Source organism: Euprymna scolopes, chromosome 5 (genome assembly GCF_053919585.1).
Source record: "Euprymna scolopes isolate OS-2025 chromosome 5, ASM5391958v1, whole genome shotgun sequence".
NCBI lineage: Eukaryota > Metazoa > Mollusca > Cephalopoda > Sepiida > Sepiolidae > Euprymna > Euprymna scolopes.
In genome coordinates, this window is record NC_136486.1 from 5,894,988 (window position 1) to 5,910,176 (window position 15,189).

The window sequence follows — 15,189 nt, forward strand, 5'->3', positions numbered from 1 at the left end:
GAGCCAAATCAGACTCGTGGGCTGTAGGTTTCTGACCCTTGAAATAAATGATGTTCAACGCTCCGTTCGGCAGTTGTACGCAAAACATAAAAAAATCCCCATAACATTGTTTTGTTCGACCGTAAATGGAAATTGCGTGAGTTAACAAAACATGGAAGATAGTGTATTACAAAATTTGCCTGGAAATTGTTGTCCAAAGTGGGTTCCGCATTTGCTCACAGTCAATTAAACAATAACAACAACGCGCTGAAGATGAAGAGCGTTTATTTCAACTGTTTCAACCGAACAAAAAGGTTTTGCGTCAATATGTGGCAATGTAACACGCACCCATCGCATCACTACGGATTGAAGTCAGCAGTCGAGTCGAATGAATATCTCCCCCCCTTCTCAGTTATAGATAGCCGTTTACAGATCGCAAAATAATGTACTTTAAGTTTGGTTCGAACTTACAGATATTTTCTGTGTTATTTTCCTTCGAAAGCTGTTGCTTCACATATATTCTTGCTTGTTTGAATCATAGCTGCGATCTACGTATCAGTTTCCCTGCAAAACTTATACGTACATGAAATATTTAGCGATCATTCATCGTAAATGCATACAAATTGATTGAGCCTCATATTCCACTATCTGCTGATGCTTTCGCTTATCTCCAGGACAGTGCTTTTTGAAACCTTATCGGACGCTATGCCTGTGAAAAGCAGTATGCTTTAACTTTCATCATTGTTGCGTTGTTAAATGTATATATAATTTTGTAACTTGCACTCTCAAATGATTGTTAAAATCATATATATACACTGACAATATTTTTGTCGTTATCCTCAAAATAAACACAAGACGAATTTATCAACATCAGTTTTATTTATAATTAAGCTTCTTGTTCATTGACAAAGAGAAATAGACGTTTAGTGTCGGGGTTGGTTAGTGTGCGGCTCGACGATGAAGGTTGTCAAAATATCAACCATGCTCGCCCCTGCGTTTGCTCGCTTTTGTTTTCTGTTGTTTAGCTTTCTCTTATGCTGAAATTAATCACATTCCTTGAAATGTAAATATTAAGATATTACATTCTTCTCTTCTATTTTGCATTGCGAAATTCATAACTCCTGACTTTGGTATGTAAACAGTTCTTTGATTTTGTGTTAATTACAATTCCGGTAATTTTATTGCACCAAAGAATGTAGATCAAAATCCACCCGAAATGTGCGTGTGTGCACACCGTTGCTTTCAAATGGGCGTCGTCAAATCTCCATATCCAACATCACTGCTATATAGGAGGGTGCTCATCACACATAATTTGTAGGTGTGAATTTTTGTATGCTCGCAAGCTTGCTGTCCCATGTTTTCTTTATCATATGTTAGCGGTCTTCTTGCTGATCCGCGGGTAGATCCCTGTCTCAGATTAGAGAGTGTCACAATATTTGATTCCAAATAAGAAACGACATTTAGTTGGTGGTTATTGCGGAGGGAGAGTCATCATTTTTTTCAATGATTTGTGTTTTTCTCAATCTAATGACAAGCCGGAAATCTTGAACCGAATCATGAGAATATGAACAACACATATCTGATAGCTGCGTTTAATTGTTCTCGGCTCGCGGAAGAATTGGTGAGAATTTTGTGCCACCCGCTTGACAACCGTCGGAAACCGTAAACATAGCATAGTTTCGAAATCTATATTGACTGTTATTTAGCTGACCTCCCCTACGTTCTTGCAATCCAGGCATGTGTTAAAAAACATCGCTCTGCAAAGGTACACAAGATAAAACCCATTTTCCTAATTATCAAAAATATTAACCGACTCGTAAAAATACGTTTATATACGATATTTTAATTTATATAGATTTCATATTTATTGTTATAGAGCCGATATTCTATTGTTTATTATATTATACTCAATACATAATATTGATTTCAAAAGTAAAAAAAAATGACTTGGGCGCCATCAGCTAGAATCGAAACACAAAATATTTATAGACTAAACTTCAGTCATTACCGTTTAAGCTACCGCCAAATGGATAAAAAATGGTTAAAAAGTGAACCGACTTTAACGTATAATGTATATTTGCGCATTTAATTGTTTTTCAATTTTGACTCCTTAAAAGCTATGTTTACTGGCTGAAAAAAATCAAATTTGTTCCATAGGTTTAAATTCCCTACACAATTCAAGTTTACAGACAAAAAAATACAAAGGAGTTGGGTAGATACCGTTCCCCAGACAGACAGACAGACAGACAGACAATATTACTTAAACTAAAATGAAGGTGAAAGGACCTGAATACTCAACGTTTCGCCCGATTTATGCGGGCTTTTTCAAGAGGGATGGTCATTGACTTGAAAAAGCCCGCATAAATCGGGCGAAATGTTGAATATTCAGGTCCTTTCACCTACATTTTATTTCATATCGTCGGATTTAATCCAGCTCAACATTCATATATATATATATATATATATATATATATATATATATATATATATATATATATATATATATATGGAGAAAGAGAGAGAGAGAGAGAGAGAGAGAGAGAGAGAGAGAAAGAGAGGTCTAGGAGACCGAACAAACGATCCAAATAAAATCCACTCATAGAGATGCTGATATGTGAAGAAATCCACTTACCAACATGGCGATAACAAAGCACCCCAGCTGCCAGCAATGTTTGGGAATCGCGAATACAGTTATACGTAGAGTGTGGACAGTCGGACAAGCTTTTCTCGTGTCCGGAACAATTAAAATTTCCATAGATCATTAGTTCAATGCTTGCCCAAATCGATCTGCTGGCAACGCCGCCGTAAAAACCGAGTTCTTTACATGTCACGTTTGCATCGTGGTCGTCCCAATCAGACGGACATATTAGACTCCATACACCGTTATTCATGGCCTCTACACTTCCAAAATACTTCTTGTTCATCAGTCGAACGGGTATTTCTGTGATTTGGATGTATAAAGAAACAGAATAAAAACATAATTAATCATACAATGTCATGCATTACTGATAATGGCCGTATACTAAAAGCGGATAACAAATATATAAATAACGAATGGAGCGTGCAATGGACAAATCAACGGGATTCGTTTCTGGAGAATATCTTCTTTATACACGAATAAATTTACTTGCCTTCCCAAGAGGGCAGGGTTATACACAAGTCGGTTTTTAATGTAGGGGAAAATTCAGCTTTCCCAAAATGGCAGTCTGGATAGGAACAAAAATAAAAATTGTTTCAACCATGAAGGATTTCTTTTCCACTGACGAAGACAGAAAAGATGAAGAGTAGTATCCGAACAGATACTACACTTTGTTTGTAGCCAAATACATTTTTCCACCCCAATCAAGGCATGTGGCTACTTGGAATATTATTTGGGATCGTTTCTAACGGAGCCTGTGGGAGTTGAGCAGCAGGATGTCTGTTTACAGTACATTTAAATTTCTACAGATTAGTTCAGTCAAGGAAGCGGGAAACGGATGAAATTCCAAAGTCTAGCAGTCCGAGGGAAGAAACTATTAGAGCATAAGACTCTCTGCCATCTAGGTAACTCGAGAGTCGGGTTTTGCTGCTTGTTGGGTTAGTCAAAAGTATGTACATCGAGGGGGCACAAGAGAAACAATTTCATCAGAATACATTCCATTGAAGACTATGGTGGAATGATAAAAATAACACTACAGCTTTATTTCCAAACTTTTATTGAAAAATCGATTCACGTAACTTGACTATGTAGTAGAGCTGAAATCTATTCAATGCAGCCGCTTTCAGCCTCGATGCGGGTTTGGAATTGGGGGCATGCCTTTTGCACAAACGCCGGCGGGGGCTCGACGAGTACTCGGCGGATGGCGGCGATCAGGCTGGTTTTAATGTTGTGGGAGGTCATGTTGGTGATGGTCTCGACGTATGACCAAACGAAGTAGTCAAGCGGGTTCAGGTACTTTTAAAACAGGCACAGGATTTGATATTGTGCCGATGAGACAGAGGTTGGGGTTTGGCCGACAGTGCCGGACCTATTAGAGTTGAAACCCATTTTTCGACTCTGCCTAAAAATTAGAGACTAGTGGTAAATGAACTAACCCAGATGTAGCAACAATACACCGTGCATGGGTGAATGCAATTCCTATGATGTGGACTGTTTTTTTTGAACATGACTAATGTAGCGATTTGATTTCTACGTTTCTTCTATCCTGTCAAATTTTTCTCCATCGACGTCTAAATATGAACCATGGTATAATTTGTCTATCATTAAAACAATAAAATTAATGTTTATTATCTTTTTGCTTATCTTTGATAATATTATGTTGGTGCAAAAATAATGTCGTTTTCATATATAGTTGAACGTCAAAAAACATGATTTTTGCACCAACCTAATATATGTCGTTTTATAGTAAATCTAAATCCAGGAAAGAACAGTTTATAGCAATTATATCCCATCTAATTAGTCCGTACATTACGCTTTGAAAAAGGTCAAACACAATTTTTGAAGGCTAGATCCTTTCTGAAAAGGCAAAAGTCAGGAAATTTGGCTTTATAAGAGCCAGCCTGTCAACCATGGAAAATAATGTGAGAATCATCTTACTTTGATGTGGCCTTTTTTTCGATTATCATTATAATAATACATGGTCATTGTTGTAATGCTGTTAGAAAGGAACTCGAAGTAATTTCGACGTGCAATTACTGTTCACCGATGAAAGTTAGAGAAAGGTAACATTCGAAAGTAACAGGGCAAAGAAGAGCATTGTCTGAAAAGAGGTGCACACTATTATTTTGTTTTTATTTTTTTCTTGCATTTAAATAAAAATTTGTAAAATATATCCAAACAAATAATTTCAATTAAATTAAACTTAAACGATCGTAAATGGACTTGATATGAACTTTACTTCATTGAATGTAGCTTTAATCCCACTCTAAAATCGTCCTATAAGCTCTGTTGTATCGAATGAGAAATATTGTGCTTCTATTCTAGTTTTCAAGTTGAAACTTAAATTCACTTTAAGACCTTCATATAAGAATTATACGAATAGTATATATATATATATATATATATATATATATATATATATATATACATATATATAATTCAATTTATATATATATATATTCGTTACATAATAAATGATGAAAAGCGGAGCACTGTTCGAAAAACGACAACATCATTTTAGGTTTCATACTTCTCCATAACCTTGAATATATGGGTATATAGGTATCTATCTATCTATCTATCTATCTATCTATCTATCTATCTATCTATCTATCTATTATATTATTTAGGTCTCGCCAGTACCAAATAGGTGATCATTTGGCAATGTTAGCTATTGTATGTACCGCGCCACGACCTAGAACCCAACGTTGATATCTAAATGTACGTTTAATCGGCTAGGAGCGCTACAGTTTCAGTCTTGATTTACTCGCGAGAAAAATCTTATGTAAAATTTGAGATCTACTTTCTGCTCTGTCTTGTGGCAGTCATTGCACTGAGTTTAGTAGTTGTACCAAAAAGTGTGGTTGGTCCTACACAAAGCCTTAACCACTATAATGAATTATCTGTATGGATTTCGAAACAATTTACTTGTTGTATGGACCTTATACTTCGAAATTGACAGGCGTATGCATCATATATATATATATATATATATATATATATATATATATATATATGTATATATATGTATTCATCATACATATATATACATATGTATGTATTCATCATATCTATACATGTATATATATATATGTATGATGAATACATGCATATATATGTATATATATATATATGTATTCATCATATATATATGTATACATACATATGTATGTATTCATCATATCTATACATATATATATATATATATATATGATGAATACATGCATATATATATGTATATATATATATATATGATGAATACATATATATATATATATATATATATATATATATGTATTCATCATATATACAGTCCTGGTCAAAATCATAAGACCACTTAAGAAAGTAAGCGTTTACGCATATTATCGAATTTTTAATCAAACAAATATATATATATCCCCTTTTTGGGTAGAGTACTATCGTAAATAATCTCACACGCTGCTTATTTGTCTGTAAAATGCGAGGCCTGCCCTTTGTTTTAAATTCAAAACACGTGGCTTGAGCACTATAAAAATGGTGGACGAATGTTTGTTTAGAATAGACATTTGTTGAGGTCATTTGCGGACGCTGCTCCCGAGTAACGATGGTTAGAACTGCCGATTATCAACGCGGTGGTTCCAGGTTCAGTCCTCAGCTAGGGAAAGGTGCTAGTCTAGACGCACTGATGAGTTGTGATACAACGATACAGTAATGCATGTGGATGACTATATACATATATATATATATAGTATGTTGAGATATGTTGAAAAGAAATTAATTAAATTTTCGATTGTAAGAAGGAATTGAAATATAAATTATTTTTAGAATCTATACGTTACATATTTCAGAGATTTACGATTATTTAATTGACACAAGATCTATTTTCAGGTTTCGAAAATACTATTGTAGCCAATTTCAACGATTCGGGGAATCGAGAGAGTTTGAACAACGATCCCAACTTTTACTTTTGGTATATTTAATCGTGCCACTTTTAGCGAAAAAATATCGAGTTTACGAGACCTGTCTAATAGAGATGTGTTAGTCTTAATTGTAACTTAGTATCATTTTAATATAGGGTTATTACTTATTATGCTTGCTGTTGAATGTTTCTCTGTTTCAACGATATATTCATATTTAGCGATAATGGTGTCTAGTGTAATTTATTTATGGATCTACGAGTGAGTTAAATTCTAGCGCGACCGACTATTATTAATTTAATAATTAAGGATTAAATAAATTCTTTTTCCCAAGTCCATGGGCGCTTATATATCCTAGACTGATTAGTATCTTTCTAAGATTCAAGTCTCTTTTCCTGTCGTAGATAATACTTTGATATTTCCTTGTTTTTCCCTGCAAACTATGTTTAACCCAGTATCATTGAGGACACTAACTTCTACTAAGGTTATGCGTTTCTTTCCCACATCACTATGTCAGGTTTAATAGCTCCAATTACTAGGCATGTTGATGCCGTGTGACTACTTTCCAACTGTTCTTTTCTATTACTACATTCGATATTCAACATTATATAGATGGACCAGTGAAGATATTTACAAACCCTATTATGCCAAATTGTATAGTAGTCTTCTCCAGCAAAAGCTTACAACTGGACGTTAGGTGACTCACACTTTCTATTTCCATGCTGCAGAAGCTGTAATTGCTGTAATTGCTCAGACCACCCATCCTCTTAAAAGCATCGGTCACCAAGCCTTGATCTTTACAAGAGCGAAGCTTGATGAGACTATAAACAATAAAAACAAAGTAGGATGATACTTGCTTTTTTCCTCTTTCTTCGGGATAGGTTCGGTGAAGCACATGGCATAGGCTAAGTAATCACAAGTCCCAAATTTATAAGGGCAATTGAGGATTGAACTTTCCGTTCCTTTACACCCGGTCTCTGTGATGAAGACACTGGCCTTCGGTTCGATATTTGTGGGCAAGTTGACACCAGCACAACAGTACTTGCGGCCATCAGCATAACCACGCTCTTTGCAAACCAGCTTGGCGTCTGCGTCTGTAAAGCTATCGTTGCATACCATTGTCCACTTTTGGTTGATATAGAGACCAACTAAGCCAAAATAAGGCCAGAAGCTCTCGAAGAGGTTCACTGCAAAAAAAAAAAAAAGAAAAATAGAATCAAACAGTAAAATAATTATTAAATGTTTCAAAGACCAATGTAGATAAGCAGATTTTCCACTTCGTTATCCTGGACACGGCACCAAAATATGAGCATGCGAAAAAAGTAAAAATGCACAAAAATTGATTCTAAATATAATTTTGCTTTAGTTTTTTTTTGTTTAGGAAACTATATATCTATTAAATCATAAGGGAAAACCTTTTATAAAAATGACCGTTTATTAACTTACAATTTACTATTATATATATATCTATATTTATATCTATCTTTTTATCTATCTACACACACACACACACATATATATATATATATATATATATATATATAGTCATCCACATATAGTACTGTTTCGCTGTTTCACAGCACATCAGTGCGGCTATATATATTTGCATTGTTATGTTGAGTGAACTTATGCATTATTGCCCAGAAATTATCTCTCTCTTACAGATATTGACGATGTGAGACTCTAAGAAAGCAACCCTTGTCATGGACGTGCGTCATAAACAGAGATTTATCAAATTTATGGGAAAAGTTATAGATAATTGTGATGCCTATGTAGAAAAAATTGCAGCACAAAAGTTCGCTTGTTGCAATAGTACTACCACTTTCTAGGAAGCTTTATCAACATTTTGAGTTAAAAAAAGAGGATTTACTCTTGGGACGTCCTTTGTATTCATTTATATCTAATTCAAGTATTCAACATAAACCAACGTTTATGCGCATGATTTTTTGGAGACCAACGTCTTTATTACTTCCCCGTCGTTCTTTCATCAGCCCTGATTCCATCCCAGCAAAATTAAAAATCGAAACAACATTATTTATTATCCAATAATTGTTAGTAAACGAAAAACATAAACAAACAATATACAATGATAATAGTGATAGTAACGGATAAGCAGAAATAGGTTTAGCCACGCTGATAAGTCCTCTAACGACGAAATACATGTCCGTGAATACTTCTATTTTAATATACATATATACATATATAATCATATTTGAAATTGGAATATTTAGGCATCATTTTCTCATTTAAGCAAACATTATTTCATACAAAGTAGATACTTTGCTTTAAGAATCGTTTTTTTCTTTTCTGTACAATCAGGTTTATATCAAAATCAAAAAATATTAGTGAAAGTTCCATAATCATCACGGGCACTTTCGATTCGACTGCGAATCATCTTTAGGTGGAATTTATGGAACTGATGAGGTGAGATCGAGTAGCAGAAACGTGAAAAAGAAATTCAATCGAGTGATGGGAGGTAAAAAGTATATAAATCACTCTGTTAAAACTCGGTTAAATGCTAAGTCGATTTAAAATCAGAGCTTTTAATCAACGTATGAATGGGCCAATGTTCGCAAAGCGCGTCGTTTATGCATTACGCTAAACGTTTTAGCATGCTGTTGCTCTTCTCAGAATGCGATGTTATTAATAGTAATGTGCTGGGTTATAATGTAAGACGTTTTGAGAATTTAAAATTTTTAAAATTGTTTTCGTATTGTACAATTCTGTTTGTCTAAGATTCTTTAATAAAAGAACATAATTGTTCCCCTTTCAATCTCAAACAAAAAATCAAAAAAATCACAAAGTAAAGTATCTCCGTTGTATTTAATAATGTCTGCTTGAATATATATATATATATATATATATATATATATATATATATATTTTTTTTTTTTTTTCATTGAAGCAAATATTATTAAAGGCAACGAAGACACTTTGCATTAGGATTCTTTTTTTAAAGTTTTCGATTTTCCATATAATCTTTGTTGTATCAAAATCAAAAGTATTAATAAAAGTTCCATAGTTGTTGCTGTCACGAGAGCTTTCGATTCGTCCACGAATCATCATCAGGTGTTGAAGTAAAAGTGCAAAGGAGGGAAAATGAGAATTAAAAGTGAAAACTAAAATATGCAGTAAACGGCGATAAGTTAAAATGAAAAGTCGATTAAAAATTCAAGTATTAAAATCAACAAGTTCGTGGACACCGTTAACAAAGTCCGTCCAATACGAACTACGCAAGACATTTTAGAACGTTACTGCGTTTCTCGAATACGATATCATTTATAGTGGGTTGAAGGGTTCTAATATATGACGCTTCAAAAATTTTGAATTTTTTAATATCATTTTCATGTTGTATAAATTTTATGTCGTCAACGAGGACCTTTCTAAGATTGGTGGAGGAAAATTTACGTTCTTTTATCAAATGTTTATACATAAAGAACTAGTATTGTTTAGATGCATGGTTATTCGCCGAGACAACGCTGTTGTATGCCCAATGTATGTATTATTTTCGGAGTTACATTCTCCCATAGAGCATTTGCATTTATACACTACATTGGTTTGTTCCAACGTTTTTATAGCCGGTGATGAGTTGTTTGTAACCACAAGGTTTTGTCTTCTAAACTTCTTGTAGTAAATAATAAATTTAATTTTAGAATTACTGTCAGAAGGCGTCAAGTATTTACGTATGATATTTTAAATTGTGTTTTCTTCGATTCTGAAGTTCGGTGTCATTAGATTTTGATAAAATATATTAATGGATTTTGCATTGCAGCGTTGGTTAATGTTATTATTAGGGTTTTAAGAGATTGTAGCATTCGTTTTATTTGTTCAACAACAATGTGATTTGGAAATGATTGTTGATGAGTTTAATGTTTTTTATTTCATAAAATATATTTAGTAATATATATATATATATATATATATATATATATATATATATATATATATATATATAAAACATAGTACGAAAAGTATAAAAGTTTATAACTTTTCTTTATTCGTTTTCAATTGGTGACGTCCAGGAATACAAAATAATATTATGAAAAAATTAAAAAAATTTTTTTTTACAGGTACATAATTTCCGACCGATCCTTCAGTCTTCATCGGTGTAGTGAAAGTATGAGCATATACGGGGAAAAGGGGAATGGAAAAGGAAGGAAAGAAGGAGGAGAAGAAGGTATAGCCAATGAGAAGGTGCCACGTCACTTTTAAATATATACACAAAGAAGTACGCACACACACATGCACACAGTGCATATAAACATATAAACGAAAAATTAAAAAGTAAGCAGTAAATAAAAATGAAGAAACGCGTTTTTAACTGTCCAATCCAAGTGAGAAGCTCAGCAGAATGCTCAATTACTTTAAAAAAATAAAAATAAAACAAGGGCGTGGTATTCACAGAAGATTATGACAACATCGGAACTGTCGGTTTCAAAACCAAAACTAAGGAACTTATAATTGGTCACCTATGTCAGACTCTTTTCAGTCTACCAGGAAATGACGTCATTTTCAGGTGAGCAGATATAAACAGAGGCTGAAAAAGAGTTCAACATAGGCGGTAATATACTGGAGTCTTTGTTTGGAGTTGAAACCGACAGTACCGAGGCTTTCCTTATCCTTTGTAATACACTCATGAATATATATAAGTTTAAAACTAGTTCATGTGACAAAAGAGAAACAGCGAAATTAGCACACATATGATGCATGGCACAAGGTAAAAACTATTTATAAAATTTGGTCATGATTTGTCAACTTTATCTTATTGATATCAAAACTCATGAAAACACCGGAAGTAGAAGACAATCCGCTACTAACCTGGTTGGAAACAATTGACTGCCGCACTGTCATGACATTTCAGGGTGTCCCCCATACCAAGTAACGGGCAATCGAGGATTGTCTTCTCGTGACCTTCGCAGGAAATATTCGACATCCAAACTGGACCACTTCCAAGGGAGTATCCAACATTGTGGGCTGCGTGACCGCCAATGAAACCCATTTGTTTGCATAAGACATCTGCATCGTTGCGTCCCCATCCATTAGAGCAGACGGAACCCCACTGGCCAGCCACTTGGACTTCGACGCGACCTTTGTTTTGTGTCCCGTTCACGATACGGAAGTTCACCGGCATTGGCTCTAGAATAAAAAAATATTCAAAATTTTACAGAAGCAATTGGTAGAGAATGGTGCTTTAAACAATACTTTACGAAAATTAGAACTGCCGATTATCAACGCAATGGTTGTAGGTTCAGTCCCCAGCTAGGGAAAAGTGCTAGACTAGCAGTACTGATTTGTGATACAACGAAACTGTACTGTATGAATATATATACATATATATATATATATATATATATATATATATATATATATATATATATATATATAACAAGATTTTTGTTTTGAAAATTTGTATTTTACTGCAAAAACGTTTAATATAAAATCTACAATATACATACAATATATATATAATTTATTGTAGGGCACAAAATGTATATACTGCAATTATGAAGGGAAAACATGATTTGATATAAATGATTACATTTTTTTCTATGCTTTTAATCTTGAATATGAAAGCCTCCTTCTCTTCATTTCTACAGTATATATATATAGATATACATTTTTACAAAGGAGTCACTACTTATCAAGGCTAGAAGCCAATTGAGGATAAGGGTTAATAAAATAAAATAAAAAAGGTTACACACTCATACACACACACACACACACACACACACACACACACACACACACACATATATATATATATATATATATATATATATATATATATATATATATATATATATATATATATATATATATGTTAGTGTCTGGAAGCGTATTAAGACCACACGGAGAGGCGTACCCTTAAATCTTTGTTAAGATATACATCTAATGTATCTTAACAAAGAAGAAAGAAACTCTGATGTAAAACCTGAGATCTATTGTCGTCTGTTTCTATTGCAATTATTTGCATTGACTTAGTTAATCAATAGCTCAAAAAAGTTTGGATTGTGCTACACAAGACATCGCCATTTTAATCAAACCATGATGTTTTGCTTTTAAATTTCAATGTATCCCTCATCTTCAGAGAGAAGAAAAATATAAAACTCCTCTGTTTGTCTCCATATTTTCAAACTGTATCTCCTCTGAAACTAAAAGTCGCAGAGCGGCACTAGAGGCCTCAAATGATTGGATGTTTTTACGGACCGTTTTTATTATGGGTATTCAGCCGGTTCAAATAGATTTTAAGGGTCAAAAAAGGTCAAAATTGAAAAAGCCGTCATACATTTTGTACACTCATCTTCATATTTAATTTTTAATTTTTAATCAATTCATATGTCAGGTTGGTAAAGTGGTAACATCATCAGCTCTGCATGCTCGATTTAGCATTCGATCTTGATGTCACCCAAATACCTGTTTTTACTTTTGAAATCATGATTTTATAATTATACTAGCAGTTCAACCCGGCGTTGCCCGGGCCTGATGTATTGCTCATAACGTGCATATATATATATATATATATATATATATATATATATATGTGTGTGTGTGTGTGTGTGTGTGTGTGTGTGACATTGACTTGGGGTTATTGGCTGGTTGGATGACCGCGTCCCTTGTTGGGACGAAGTAGGTTCATTTCACAGTCGTATTTCGGCGCGGTTTGCTTGATCTGTTTTGGTTAATAGAAATTATTGTGTGCAGGGCGTTTGCTCAGTTGGTAGAGTGCTTGCCTTGCATGCAAGAGGCTCGGGTTTCGAATCCTGAGTTCGGATGTGTCTAACTGATTAGCCCAAATGAGGGCGAAACTCGAGTCTTGAACCTCCGGTTATTTGACTGTCATGGCTCTTGTAAGCTGCGACGTTGTTTGGCTGTGGAATTTATTATATATAATCTTTCACATTCTGAAAATCATATATGTATATATATATATATATATATATTAGAAAGTTTGATCATGTCCAAGTAACCTACATCTAAATTTTCAAGTGTTTAGACCCAAATTGGCAGAGAGGTTTGGTAGAGATGTCAAATCGTTGAACTTTGACTCCTTGACAGCCAAATTTCTGGCCGAAAACCGGTTAAAAAGATTTTCCCTTATGTCAAATCTCGAGTCTGTAAACTAAAAATTGACAGAGTAGTTTGGCAGGGAAATGTACACATATAGACACGCACAGATTATTTAACTTTTATAGATATATAGATATATGAAATGTGGGCAAATTAAAATATCACATTTAAGCGTATTTTACGACCGGGTAAAGCCGGGTGCGCCGCTAGTGTGTGTGTGTATATATATATATATATATATATATATATATATATATATATCGTGTCGCGGGGTTCGAATCGTTCGGCTGGTGTTAATCGTGACACCCTGCACTGAAGAATCCCGAAAGGATGAAACACTAGTGTCTGTAGGTATTTAATTATTATAGTAAAAAAAAAATAATTATGACAGCCCCTTTAAGAAATTCATTTCTTATCGTTGAGCACTTTCAGTTGAATTAAAAGTCGGTCAATTTAGCTCTTATGCATAGATCATCGTATAACGATTAGATCACTGTCTGACTGACGTAAAGAACATTTAAATTAAAATGTTTAAAATTCAACGGTATTTCACACGGTTAATGGTAGCCGAATGGATACGGTCTCCGCTAATCGAGCCAGAGATGTCTCGTGTCGCGGGGTTCGAATCGTTCGGCTGGTGTTAATCGTGACACCCTGCACTGAAGAATCCCGAAAGGATGAAACACTAGTGTCTGTAGGTATTTAATTATTATAGTAAAAAAAATAATTATATATATATATATAAATTATAATTTATAATACTGCTGCAGCATAATTGGAGTATTCCTTTGTCCACACAATGTGTTCTTCTCGTCCTGCACAGTGTGTTCTTCTCGTCAGCAGAATAACTTAGTACTCTCTCTCTCTTTCTTTCTGCTGGCCCATACGTTAAAATTTATCATTGTACTTTTATCTTTACAGAGCCTCATCAATTTACCATGGTACTATCAGCTCTGATATATCTTTCAGACATATGTTACAAAATGAATTATTACCATTTTTTTTTGGGGGGGGGAGGGATAGTTGGCATGGCAAGCAAATGATAGTCTTTCAGAGAGCTAGAAAGACTGTGATTACTGGGAAAGTTTATTTAGTATCACAGCTTTGTCTTACCCACAGCTTGGTTCGATGGCAACGATGCAGAAACAAAACTGCTTTCAAGTCCAACATAAACAAATTCCTGATAAGCCACCACCTTAAGTAAGACACTTACAAACTATTACTACGATATTATCCCATTGACTACTGTACACGCAATAACCCTTATCCCCGAGTGGCTTCCGGGTCTTGATATGTAGTGACTCCCATGTAAAAAAACAAAAACAACAAAAAAAACTGACTCTGTTCAAGCTCTTGTCTTTTGTTGAGCGTACTTCATTATAATAACGGCTATACATTTTTTATGTAAAACTGAAAACGTTCCATTAAGAATAAACTCATTATAATCCAAGAATATGTACATTGTTAATTTGTGCATCTTTAGAAATATCTTTTTCCAAAGACCAAGCAAAAAGTGACATTCCTTTATATATTCAGACAAATCTTCAAGCACAATACTTACACAATATCGTACATTTGTTGATCGGTTGCGGTTACACGTTTTACATT

The 15,189-nt window shown here is 34.0% G+C and overlaps 1 protein-coding gene across 1 annotated transcript in view; it reads right to left on the reverse strand.

The window, feature by feature from the left end:
• Window positions 1-15,189, reverse strand: part of LOC145276697 (uncharacterized) — a 1,014,367-nt gene that overhangs the window by 84,296 nt on the left and 914,882 nt on the right. Inside the window, exons 16-18 of the mRNA XM_080127889.1 lie at window positions 11,332-11,649; window positions 7,371-7,700; window positions 2,612-2,920 (exon numbers count right to left, since the gene is read on the reverse strand). Coding sequence (XP_079984015.1) covers window positions 2,612-2,920; window positions 7,371-7,700; window positions 11,332-11,649 — 957 coding nt within the window. The remainder of the gene's footprint in view (window positions 1-2,611; window positions 2,921-7,370; window positions 7,701-11,331; window positions 11,650-15,189) is intronic.